This window comes from Hirundo rustica, chromosome 15 (assembly GCF_015227805.2).
Source record: "Hirundo rustica isolate bHirRus1 chromosome 15, bHirRus1.pri.v3, whole genome shotgun sequence".
NCBI classification, from domain to species: domain Eukaryota; kingdom Metazoa; phylum Chordata; class Aves; order Passeriformes; family Hirundinidae; genus Hirundo; species Hirundo rustica.
The window spans coordinates 9,095,717-9,107,632 of NC_053464.1; the positions used below are offsets into that span (position 1 = coordinate 9,095,717).

At 39.5% G+C, this 11,916-nt stretch overlaps 1 protein-coding gene across 2 annotated transcripts; it reads left to right on the forward strand.

Annotated features, from left to right (window-relative positions):
* The first annotated feature begins 97 nt into the window (after positions 1 to 97).
* On the forward strand, positions 98 to 11,694 carry LOC120759644 (cytochrome b-c1 complex subunit 2, mitochondrial). Of its 2 annotated transcripts, none has more exons than XM_040079130.1 (14): positions 98 to 262; positions 2,191 to 2,283; positions 2,410 to 2,559; positions 3,003 to 3,067; positions 4,034 to 4,090; positions 4,436 to 4,560; positions 5,958 to 6,055; positions 6,477 to 6,534; positions 6,699 to 6,794; positions 7,653 to 7,852; positions 8,124 to 8,204; positions 8,775 to 8,851; positions 10,458 to 10,611; positions 11,451 to 11,694. In XM_040079130.1, the coding sequence occupies exons 1-14, from the start codon at positions 227 to 229 to the stop codon at positions 11,532 to 11,534; spliced, it is 1,374 nt and encodes a 457-aa protein (XP_039935064.1). In that variant the 5' UTR covers positions 98 to 226; the 3' UTR covers positions 11,535 to 11,694. The 2 variants fall into 2 exon arrangements, with proteins under 2 accessions (XP_039935064.1, XP_039935066.1); XM_040079132.2 differs by having other exon boundaries at positions 155 to 262; positions 2,194 to 2,283.
* The last annotated feature ends 222 nt before the right edge of the window (positions 11,695 to 11,916 follow it).

Sequence of the window (11,916 nt, forward strand, 5' to 3'; positions counted from 1 at the left end):
TCGCGGCCCCCCGTGCCCGGGAGGGGGCGATACCCCGGGAGGCGCACAGCCCCCGGTGCCCGCGCGGTGCCGCTGTCGGCGCCCTGCGCGCCGCCCGCCGGAGCAGTCGAGTGCGGGGTGCGCTCGCTGGAAGGTCAGCGCGGCGCGGGGCGTGCCGGGAAGGCGGCGTCTCCCTCCGGAACAGCCATCTTGTCCTGGCCGGGGCCGAGCCGAGGGGTGCGGGACGATGAAGGGGTTCCCGGTGGCCGCGCGCTCCCTCTCGGTGAGCGGGATCGGGGCGCGTCGTGCGCGGTGCGGGACAGGCGCAGCCGGCGGTGACAGCCGCCGTCCGGGCCCGGGAGCTGCGGGCGATCCTGGCCCCGGCCAGTCCGGGCGGTGAGCCGGGCAGGGGGCGGCGGGAGGCGGTCGTGGCAGCGGGGCTGCCGGGCTGCCCGCGGGGTCGGGTGGGCGCCGGGGCCGGGGCCGGGCCGGGCCGGCGGGCGGCGCAGCGGGACGGCGGCTGAAGGTCAGACAGGCCGCGGGCCGGGCCCGGAGCGTCCCGCAGCGCCCCAGGCTTTGCCAGAGCCGCCCCGGCAGCGGCCGACGGGGCACGGAGAGAAGGGAGGTGAGAGGATCCCGGCGCGCTGGAGAAGCTTCAGCTGCTTGAGACAAGGTGGTGGTGCCCTTGGCATTGGTGCTTGGCGTCTCTTGGAGGCGGGGTGGGGGCAGAGGGCTTGTCCTGTCCGAAGGCTCTCGTGGAGCTGGCGGACAGCTGAGTGGCACCTGTGTTGGATGTCCGCTGGAAATTGCTCGAGTGGGATGGAGTGACATCTCAGTGGGACCTCTGAGTGACAGCGGGTTTGTGAGTCAGTTTCAGATATGCAGCAGTAGTTCATAAATAAGTAGTTTGAAACTAGGTGTCCTAGCAAACCCTCGGTGAGGGAGGAGAGGAGTTTTTTCTAGATTCATACAATGAACAGTCTCTGATAAAGCAATGGGAATTACATCACTGGCATCTGTACAGCCAAGTGCAGTGGTCTCTGTCACTCAGTTTTCACCTTGAGGTGTATGGGAATTAAGTTGTCTTTTAATGTGAAAAACAAGAGTAATACGTGAATTTGCTAGCATAAGCAACTTCTAAAATGGATGGAAGATAATAGCATTTTGGATTTGAAATCAATCATCTTGTCATTTCTGTTGCCAGCTGAAGGCAGGGCTCTTGTGATACTCACCTCTTTCATGTGAAGGACTGCTTCTGGTTATTAATATGCTAGAATCATGGAATGGTTTGAGTTGGAAGGGACAGTAGAGATCATGTCACTCCAGCCCCCTGCGTGGTAGGGACATCTTATATTTGACCAGACTGTTCTGGGCGCTATCCAACCTGGCCTTGAAGACTTTAAGGGATGAGGCATCCAGAAATTCTCTGGACAATGGGTTCCAGTGCCTCACCACCTCACAGGGAAGAATTTCTTCCTAAAATCTTAGGTTACTCACTGACAGTTTAAAATTATTTCCCCTTGTGCTGTCACTGTCTGCCTGTGTAAAAAGTCCCTCTCTATCTCTTTTAAGAGCCCCTTTAGGGTACTGCAAGGGTGGAATGAGGTCACCCTGGAGCCTTCTCCAGGCTGGACTCGCCCGTCTCTCTCAGCCTGTCTGTGTAGCAGAGGTGCTCCAGTTCTTTGATCATTTTCATGGCCTCTAGACCTTTTTTAAACAGGTTCAAGCTGCAGTCTGGGGTCTTGCCTACGTGTCCTCTTTGCTTGCAGCAGTCAGCACAGACAGGTTGGAACTCTGAGGTGACTCTCCAGGAGCTGAATTGCCTACAGCTAAGGAATTTAAAGTTACCTCCGAGGTGTTGTGCTGCGCCTGTGGATTGTTGTGGCTCTTGGTTCAGTTAATTGCTCTGCAGGTGTCCTACAGACTGTATGGGATTGAGAGGGATACCCACTGTACAGCTGCAAAGAGAGGAGGGGAGGGAAGATTCTTCAGTGCTATTTCTTGAAATTCCAGAGACCTTGTGGAAGTCATGGCACAGCTTCTGACTGATGTGAAAAATAATCAGAGGAATTACAAGGGAATCACTGTTTTTACTCCAGTGTTTGAAGTTCTTCGTTGTATTTCTACTTTAGAATCAGATTCTTTTTCAGTATGTAAGGAAACATGATGAACTAATTAAAGAAATCCATTCTCTTATGCTTTCTCCTCTAGAAGAGATTCTACTCACTTAAAGTAGCTCCTAAAGTTTCACCCTCAGCAACTGCAGCAAAAGTGAAATTATCTCCAGAGTCTCAGAATCTTGAGGTCAGTATAAAAATACAGGTTGATTTTTTTTCCCCTTGCTTTTTAATGTTTTTAAAACCTGGTCAAAGCAGAGCTGTGATAGTATTTCCATGGAATGAAAATAATCTTTTTTTCTTTCTAATACAGATCACAAAATTACCAAATGGCTTAGTTATTGCATCTCTGGAAAACTATTCTCCAGCTTCAAGAATTGGTGTGTTTATTAAGACAGGCAGCAGATATGAAACCACCAGTAACCTGGGAACTACTCACCTGCTTCGTCTTGCATCTAATTTGGTAGGTGTTTATTGCTTTTGTTATTATGTTGACAGTAAGTGAAATAGTCAAAAGTTTATTATTGCAAAAATAAATGGTGTGGTAAAATTTAATGTAAGAGATCTTACAAAGTGGAGAACAATGTACAGTGGTACTTGGTTACGTGGTTCATTGCAGGAGAAATGAAACGGCTTCCTGGAAGATAGGATGTAATACTCGTCTATAATTATGCTTTCCTCTGGTGTCTTAAATTAGATATACATAGTATATCTATATTCAAATATATACGTAACTCATTTTATTTAAGCTGGAGTAAAAATTAGTCCAGGTGGCTGATACAAACCCAGTTTTGTGTATGTGTGGAATATTTCTGAGGAGTTTCTCTTACTGCTGCCTCTAGCTCAATATGTGTTTTTTAAATAGCTAGAATTGTAAGTTGCCTTTTTGTTTGTTTGTTTTAATAGACTACTAAAGGAGCTTCCTCCTTCCGGATCACTCGTGGCATTGAAGCTGTTGGGGGCAGCCTGAGGTTTGTACCCACACAGAAAGATAATACTTGTTGGTGAGATACAAATGAGCTCTAGGACTAAAGGAAACATAAGACAATAAACACAACAATGTGTAGGTGGAAGTGGTGCTTGAATAGTGAATGTTGTCAAGGAAGATCTTGTACTTTTTGTTCTCTTAAGTTTCAAGGGTTCCCTCATGATTTGTATTTTAAAAACACCATTCAGTAAACAAAATAAAAATACTGTGCACATGGAAGAAATATAATTTGTCTAGGAGCTTTATTTTCTTTCTGCCTTTGCAGACTTTGAGAATAGAGAATAGACTTCTAAAGTCAGTAGATTTTTTTTTTTCTTCCTCCCATCTTTTGTGAATCTATTGCAATCTTGGGAACAGTACAGACAGGAGATAGCTTTTGTGATTTGAGGGTTTTAAGCCTAGAAAACAAGACAAAGAGGAAAAAAAGAGGGATCTCACCGTATCTGCTTTCTTTCAGTGTGTCTTGAAATCATCCAGTAAGACCTTTGTATATAGAATTTGGTCAAAAATAGTGTTTTAGGAATCTACCCTTTTCTGGTCCTGTCAGTAACAAATATGTTGAAGGAAAAGGACAGGATCAATTATGTTTTCTGCCCAAAGAGAGTAATTCCTAAATTGCTTTGTTTAATACATGCACAGATTTTTTTTTTCATGTTTTGCTATTCAACTTTATTTGCTGTTTTACCTTGAATTATTGAGGTACCTTAAATTCTAATGGTCACAAAACACTTGTTATTACTTGAAAATTATTACTTGAGTTCTGAGGATGTGAGTTTTAATCATGTCTGTTTCTGCTCTGTATGTGTTTAAACAGTCATCCCAGACAGATTTAAGGTTAAGTAGTTACTCCAGTCTGTATCTGATTAATTTGATCAGCGGGGAGTATGTGTGAAAATTCACTTCTGTGTTCTTTGCTGAAATGGATTTTGGTTTTTTTTTTCTCATGTAGTGTGCACGCAACAAGAGAGCAAATGGCTTACTCTGTTGAATGTCTGCGAGACTATGTGTAGGTATCTGGGTGGGCTATGAAGGGAATTACTGCCGCCTTTAAGACTGCTTGGTAGTGAAGACCTGTCATTTTAGAGGGTGGGAGGAATATCTATTCTCATGCTTTTGTAATAAATCAGTAAATTACTGTATTAATATTCAACTTCTGTGTCATGTTACTGAGCATGCAAATGCGGCAGAATTGAATTATCCTGCTTTGTACAGCAGTGCTAATAATTGCTCTGGCTTGAGTCATGCATTTTGTTGTTAATGTTTTACTTACAGATTTAATTAAATTGCTTTCAACTGCAGAAGTATGTGTTACTTGTGTTTAATGCCTTTGTAATTTTTTTTTTTTATCTAGTGATACAGTAATGGAATATCTCCTGAATGTTACCACAGCACCAGAGTTCAGACCATGGGAAGTAGCTGATCTTCAGCCACAATTAAAAGTTGATAAAACAGTTGCATTTCAGAATCCTCAAGTTGGTAAGTGTATTTTCTGATCCACTGTATTGGCTCTGCAGTATTTCCTTTAAAAAAAAAAAAAAAAAAAAAAAAAAGTGGAAAAAATAGTTTCCCTTTTGCTCTGTCACATGAACATTGAATTTTTTAGCTTATTGATAGGTATGGTGTTTCTGGTATAATGGAATTTTCTTAATACACAGGTTTTTCTAGCCTGTGATAACTTTTAGCAAGTAACATGCTGAAGACATCTTACACCATTCTCCTTGACAGCTTCCATTTTACAATCTTAATTCTTTTCGAGTACAACCAAAGAATGTGCAAGTCAATACTGTTGTTGACAATGTATTTGCAGAAGCTTATGTTGTGAAAACCATATTTAGGTATTACTCATTGGTGTGAAAACAGTATCCCACAAAAGACATCTTGAATTTGTATGGTTATTTTGGTATTAAAACAATATGTATTTTCATCACACCGAAAATGGGTTCCAGCTTTAGGATTGTAAATTTAGATTTCTGTGTTTAAGGGAAAACAAAAGAGGAAACACAACACAAAGTCTCAGTCAGATCAAGCCTATTCCAGTATATCTTGTATTATTAACTCTTGTCATCCAAGATCACCCTGGTAGTTCTACTCAATAAACAGAATTTGTACCAGTCTGAAACATGTTTACCTTTGTAACCCATTGACAGTGACAGTGTAATGTTGGAAAAATATCTACCTTATACTGAAGTGCTACTATTTTTTAAAATTAGTTATATTTTTTTTTAACTTAGATCAGCTGCAGGTTGGTTTTCGTAGTACTGTAATATTTTCAGTTACAGTTATGTTCAGAAACAGAACTATGAAGAAAGGAATCTTTCTCTTAAGCAGAAAGTGTGAGCAAATACAAAGAGAATATCAAACAGGAATATATAGAATGCTATTGGCATGCCAAAGAAACTAATAAGAAGGGAATTGAAGACACTAGCATCTTTCATCTGAGCAGGGAGATAGATGAGACACCACACAAAGCTACAAATAGCACTCTAGAGAGTCTGTTCTTTCTGAAGAACAAGGGATGCCTGCAGTGGAGATGATAATTAAAAGGATGCTGCTCCGCTTCTTCTAAACACCGATTGCATTTATAGCTTGCTGTTAAAGCCAGCAAGTGTTGAGCATATATAAGTTATTATATATCTGTTTGTTTTGGTTACTTTTTAATAAGTTACAGAAGAATAGGCAGCCTCAGGCCAGATTGCTCCAGCCCAAGGATTTGGAAACTTCCCTGTAAATTGGATTGTTCCGGCCCTGCTTTTCCAAATCTTATGGAAAAGTGGACCTTAAAGTGGACCACAGCTCTCCTTCATTTAGCTTCATTTGTAACCTTCATTACACGTGGCTCTTAGGTTAATTATCTGAAACCTTGTTCCTCTCAGGAGTGCTGGAAAACTTGCATGCTGCAGCTTACAAAAATGCTCTGGCAAATCCCTTGTATTGTCCAGACTACAGAATTGGAAAAATTACTTCTGAGCAGGTAGGGTTCTTTGTATTGTGTTAAAGATCTGCTTCAGGTTTTTTTTGTCAGGAATATGTGGTGACATTTGTGAGAGAAAATTATTTTTGTATATATACAGTCAGTATTGGCTACCTTATTGATCTGGTGTTGAAATAATTTCTTTCTATGCAGCTTTTAATACTGGGTACAGAACTCATATTCACATTTTAAAAGATGGTTAATGTCAGTGTCTTTCTGTTGACTGTCAATGAAATGCACGTGTTCTTGTGTAAAGGGTTTTGTAGCTGTCCCTGGGGAGTGCAGTAAAATTACACTCTATGGACAGTTCCTTTTGGAAACTTTGGAATTTGCTTTAAGAAGTATAAGGGGCTATGTCAGAAACACACACAATTTTTGCTCTTTAAATAAAACACCCTAAAATGTGATTTTACTGTTGCAGCTTCACCATTTTGTACAGAACAATTTCACAAGTTCAAGAATGGCTCTCGTAGGAATAGGTATGTATGTTCCTCAATGAACACTGCAGGTCATATGGGAAAACTGCTGGAGAAATTTGAGTTCTCTGTAGAAATAAACCGTTACCATAATCTTGACTTTTATTTAACTGTTGTAGCTTTTCAAAAATGTCACTGCATTATTTGGAGTAACTGTTGTATTGCAGGTATAAAGCACTCTACCTTAAAGCAAGTTGCAGAGCAATTCCTAAATATCCGAAGTGGAGCTGGTGCTCCTGGTGCCAAGGCTGTTTATAGAGGGGGTAAGGATGTTTCTTATACCTATTTTGAGTGACTGATTTTCTGTTTATAAATGTAGTAGTATTCAGAGTTACAGCTGAAAACCATACAGTTGCACTAAATGCTGAGCATTGGAAGTGACAGTTCAGATACATATCCCATTTAAATAAGCAAAAGGTTCCACCATGGAAAGTTCTGGGATAAAACTGAACCGAGCTCTTGAACAGAGTTTTACCTGGGACATCATTTTTTCTATAAAATGAAAAACAAGCTGCCATATGTTTTCTCTTGGCGGTTTTGGTAAGATTCCTGTAAGAGTAGGTTAAGGGCTGTCAGGAAGTGGAGGTAGGATTTCTATTTCGGGAAGATGTGTTAAATGTTGTAAGTCAAAGCAAGGCTTAGCTCTTTCAGAGGAGTGTCTTGGACCATTTCCAACAGCTATTGTTTAGTTGGAGTATCAGATGTCTCTGTAAAGACATGAAGGAGAAAAAGGAAGTTTCCAGCATTTAATATTTGACTGGAATAACTTCAGTTTCTATAAGCCAGCGTAAATATTATTATGAACAGAAGGTGCACTGTTTTCTGGGTATTTGTTATGTGGAGACTCTTGAGTTGTATCATCCCACACTGTGTATGGTTTAGGATCAGGTTCAAATGAGGCATACTAAGGTACTGGGTTTTGTGCTAGCAAGAAAAATTTTGAATGTAAAGGAGTTTTTAAAATTACCTTCAGCCTCATGCTGCCTTCCTGAGTGGACATGCAGCAACTTCAGGCCCTGGCTCTTCTCTTGTTAAAGGGAAATGTTTCTTTTCCATGCATCTGAATGTACAGTAGTTTCTAATTCAACACTGTATTACCTTTTATTCTGTTGTATTTCTAGGAGAAATCAGGAAGCAGACTGGTGATAGGCTTGTCCATGCTGCTATTGTAGCAGAAGGAGCTGCTGTTGGGAGCCGAGAAGCAGATGCCTTCAGTGTCCTTCAGTATGTTTTAGGTGCTGGGCCTCTTGTCAAGAGGGGAAGCAGTGTTACCAACAAATTGATCCAGAGTGTTGCTAAAGTAACCAGCCAGCCATTTGATGTAAGTTCCAAGGTTTACTGTGTTCTGATTTTTAAGTAAAACGTGTATTATCTTTGAAAGGTTACTACGTTCAGCTAGTATCTTAATTGGCTCATTCTTGCACACATTACAGTGTATCAGGAAGGGCTTCCAGTCTAATCTTTCCTCAGCACAGATGGAGTTTAGCTTCTTGAATTACAGTATTTTAGATCCTAGTAGTAATTATTTTCCAGTGCTTGATGCTGAATTACTCTGATACTTAAAACAGTTGATGATGATGTTTGTTTTGCAGGTTTCTGCATTTAATGTTAATTACTCTGATTCTGGGCTCTTTGGGATTTATACCATATCGCAGGCTCCAAATGCTGGGGAGGTGAGTTGCTGATTAGAATTTAGGCATTAACAACGTAACCTTCAAAGTAGTGTTTTGATTTGAGAAGAGTGACTGATTCATCAAAAAAAAAAAAGGAAATTCATCTGATTTCCTGTATAAGAATGCTGCATGTTCAGTTATGATTTAGATCTGTTAGCTGGGAATGAGACTTGCTTTGTGGGAAGGACAGACACATAATATGAACTGAAGTTAGTAAAATGCCTTGAATTGCTGACTGAAATTACTGATTTACATTCGTAAGCCTGAGTATATCATGAAGAACCTGCTGTCTCTTGGAGCTGGCAGAACTGAGCACTTTCATGAAAAACAGTGAGACCATATAGATTAATGCTGTGGTGCAGTTAAAATCCACACTGGTTTTTGTGCATTTTTGGGCATTTATTACAGTGTTTTTAGTTTTGTTAAGAAACTGTTCGGAATCGTGTTTGGGCAGACAATCCTCACATTTTCAGCTGCTCTTCCCTTGAAGTTTCCAAGAAACCAGATACTAGAAATAACATGTTGAAGTTTGATGTGGGAAGAAGTCTTAAATGATGTAATTTTCCTCAGGTCATTAAAGCTGCTTTGAACCAGGTAAAGGCAGTTGCTCAGGGCGGTGTCACCGATGCTGATATCACAGTGGCAAAGTAAGTGTGTAAATAATTCTCATGTAAAGAGAATTTTCTTAACATGCAGCTACTTGTCAAACACACAGACTATTCTGTACAGCAGAGCTTATCCTGTAATTATTTCTGTGGGGAACTATTCATGGTCCTGCATTAAAACTGAGCCCCTGTCAATATTCTTTTTCAAAGCTGTACTGATTCTCCAGTAGTGTTATTTCCTAATAAAAACTTGTTAGTAAAGTGTTAATGTTTTCTGAAGATTTTTTCAGTGTAAGAAATTAGCAAGTGTCAGCAGATGCTGTAATTTTAATCATACTCTGTAGTATTAAGATGTATTTGAATTAGAATCCTAAATTGCATTATTTAGGTAATTCCCTTTACAGTTACACTGGGCAATTCCCAAAACAATTATAATAAGCAATCTGTATCATCTTCAAAGAAAAAGAGTACAGTGCAAGTGTAAAGCACTGAATTAGTGATGTTACACCAAGTGCTGGAAATACATGCCCCTAGGAATATTTGGAGCAGGGGGTCTCCAAATAGTGTTAAACTGCTTTGAGCTTTTAAAGCTGCAGTGGTGCAAAATAATATAGTACAGACTCAAGTAGCAAAATGAAAATACTGTCTGTTGCATATATAAAATACAAGACTCCATGTAAAACATTGTTACACAAAATATGATAGCCTAGATATGGTTGGTTCTGCCTTAGTCACTAGTAGCTAAATGGTGGATTCTGGACTTTTATACTGGGCATTATTTGTTTTGTGTGTTGTGGGTTTTGTGGTTTTTTGTTTTCTTCTTCTTCTTTTTGTTTGTGGGTTTTTTTTGTTTGTTGTTTTTTTTTTTTGCAAAGCTGCCTATTATTAGGGAGTTACACACAGTGCAGCTGTGGCTAGTTTTTTGGGGTTGTTTTTTTTTCTGAAGTTTCCTTTCTGGAATGGCTTCATACATTTCCTATATTCCTCTTTTTCCTTTATTGAGGGGAAAAAGAAAAAAAAAAAAAAAAAAAAAAGAAAGAAAAACAGCATTCAAACCCAGTCAGTTCTATTTGCAAAGTCTGCAATTCAATCAGAAATACCAAGCTACTTAATAATGAGCTATTGGAATCAATAGTTTTCTATCTTTTTGTTTCCAGAATAGGACTGGCTTACAAAAATAAGGTTTTTATATGTAGCAGTGATTCTGCATGAAACACAAAAGACATAAACTCTTTTAACAAAACATGGAACTATTACAGGAGGAGCCTAACCATTTACATTGACTCCTTCTTTGTCACTTGGGGCGAAATTGCTCTGCATGTATCTGTTCTTGATGAGAAAATTAGGTTTAAACTTGATACTTTGTCTAACTGCATTAGGTACCTCAGACAGAAACAAATCCTGAGCTAGAGATCTTCTGTGTGGGGAGACAGCCGGTGTTCAAGTACCTGTCATTTTCATGCTTGGACTGTTTGTGGTGCTTCTTTCCTAACCACAGAATCCTTCCCTATTAAAAAAGGGAAACCTTTCAAAACGGAATCTTGAAAAGTTTAAAAGGACCAAAACCTCATTGTATTTATGGGGTGGTAGGAAAGGTAATAGCAGGACTTACAAGCTTGCTCATTCTTGATGCTTTGTTTGATGGCAGAAATCAGCTGAAAGCCAACTATTTGATGTCAGTGGAGACCTCAAAAGGGTTGCTGAATGAAATTGGCTCTGAGTCCCTGGTTTCTGGCACACACACCTCCCCATCTGCTGCTGCTCAAAAAATCGACTCTGTAGCCACTGCTGATGTTGTGAATGTAAGTATGTGTCAGCATCTACAGGTGTTCCTTAATCACTGTGTCAGGTTTTTTATGGAAAACTGATGGTTTGTTTCTGTGTGTTTATAAACACACACATGTACTATCTTTAAAAATAGAAAAGGTAGCTCATTTACAAATCCCAGCTGGGTATCTTTTGATGTCTTCGCTTATTTTATTAACAGAAGACTTTAATACACTATAAAACTAGTGTAGCTGGGAATTACGTAAAATTTTTATCTTCTTCACTTAAATTTATCAAAACTGCCAACTAATATTTGTGGCAAACTTCATACTAATTCCAGTGCAGGTGATTTCCGTATCAAGTTTTTTAGGATTCCTGAGTCTAGAGTAATGGGTGTGTTTAATAAAACACTTAAGCTTTCAGTGATAAATTGATGTAACTTCATTGCTACTGCACATTACCTTGTTGCTTATACATGAAGCAAATTTCTGAAAGTCTATCATACAGAGAAATTCTGAAATACAAAATTTGTTTTTTCACAGTCATTATTTGTATTTTAGCAACTAGCAATAGCTTTAGTAGTAATGAGATACAGTGTATTTTATGGTGTAATAATTATTCTAGGAATAACCATTTTTAGAGTTCATGCCTTTTATATCCAACTGTCTATCTGCCATTTCTGTTTACAATAGAATGAGCAGCTGCATTAGAAGCAATTAGATTTATACAGCAAAAGGAGGATTGTTTACATGATGGTATATGACAGTAGTGCCAGGATTTGTTCTTTGTTTTAGTAACTTGAAGCTGGTGCTGTGAGTAGCATCAACTCTGTTGTAGTGAATATTTCCTCATTTCCTGATTTTTTTTTTTTCAGGCTGCAAAGAAATTCATCAGTGGGAAGAAATCAATGGCAGCTACTGGGGATTTGGGAAATACTCCTTTTCTTGATGAGTTGTAAAAACAAAGCTGGGATGGATTTGATTCAAGATGGACCTGAGCTCAATTATGTTCTAAATGAATTACTACTAACTTGTTATTTATGAATTCAGTTCTTTCAGAAAGTTAATGTGGAGTAATTGTGGGCTTGCACTCATCAAATAAAGTGCTGAGTTCATACATTTTGTGTATAAGTTTTTTTCACTGAAAACAGTATATAAAAGGCTGATAAATCTGGCTCTGTACACTGGAGGTAAAAACCACAATGTGGAAACGATGAGTTTTGGTCAATGTAAAAAAATAAATATGTAAAAAATTATCACTGCAATGAAGACAAATGCTGTAATTACCACTGATTATCCATGTATTCTTGTATATTCGGGAAAAGTTCATGATAGATTGTC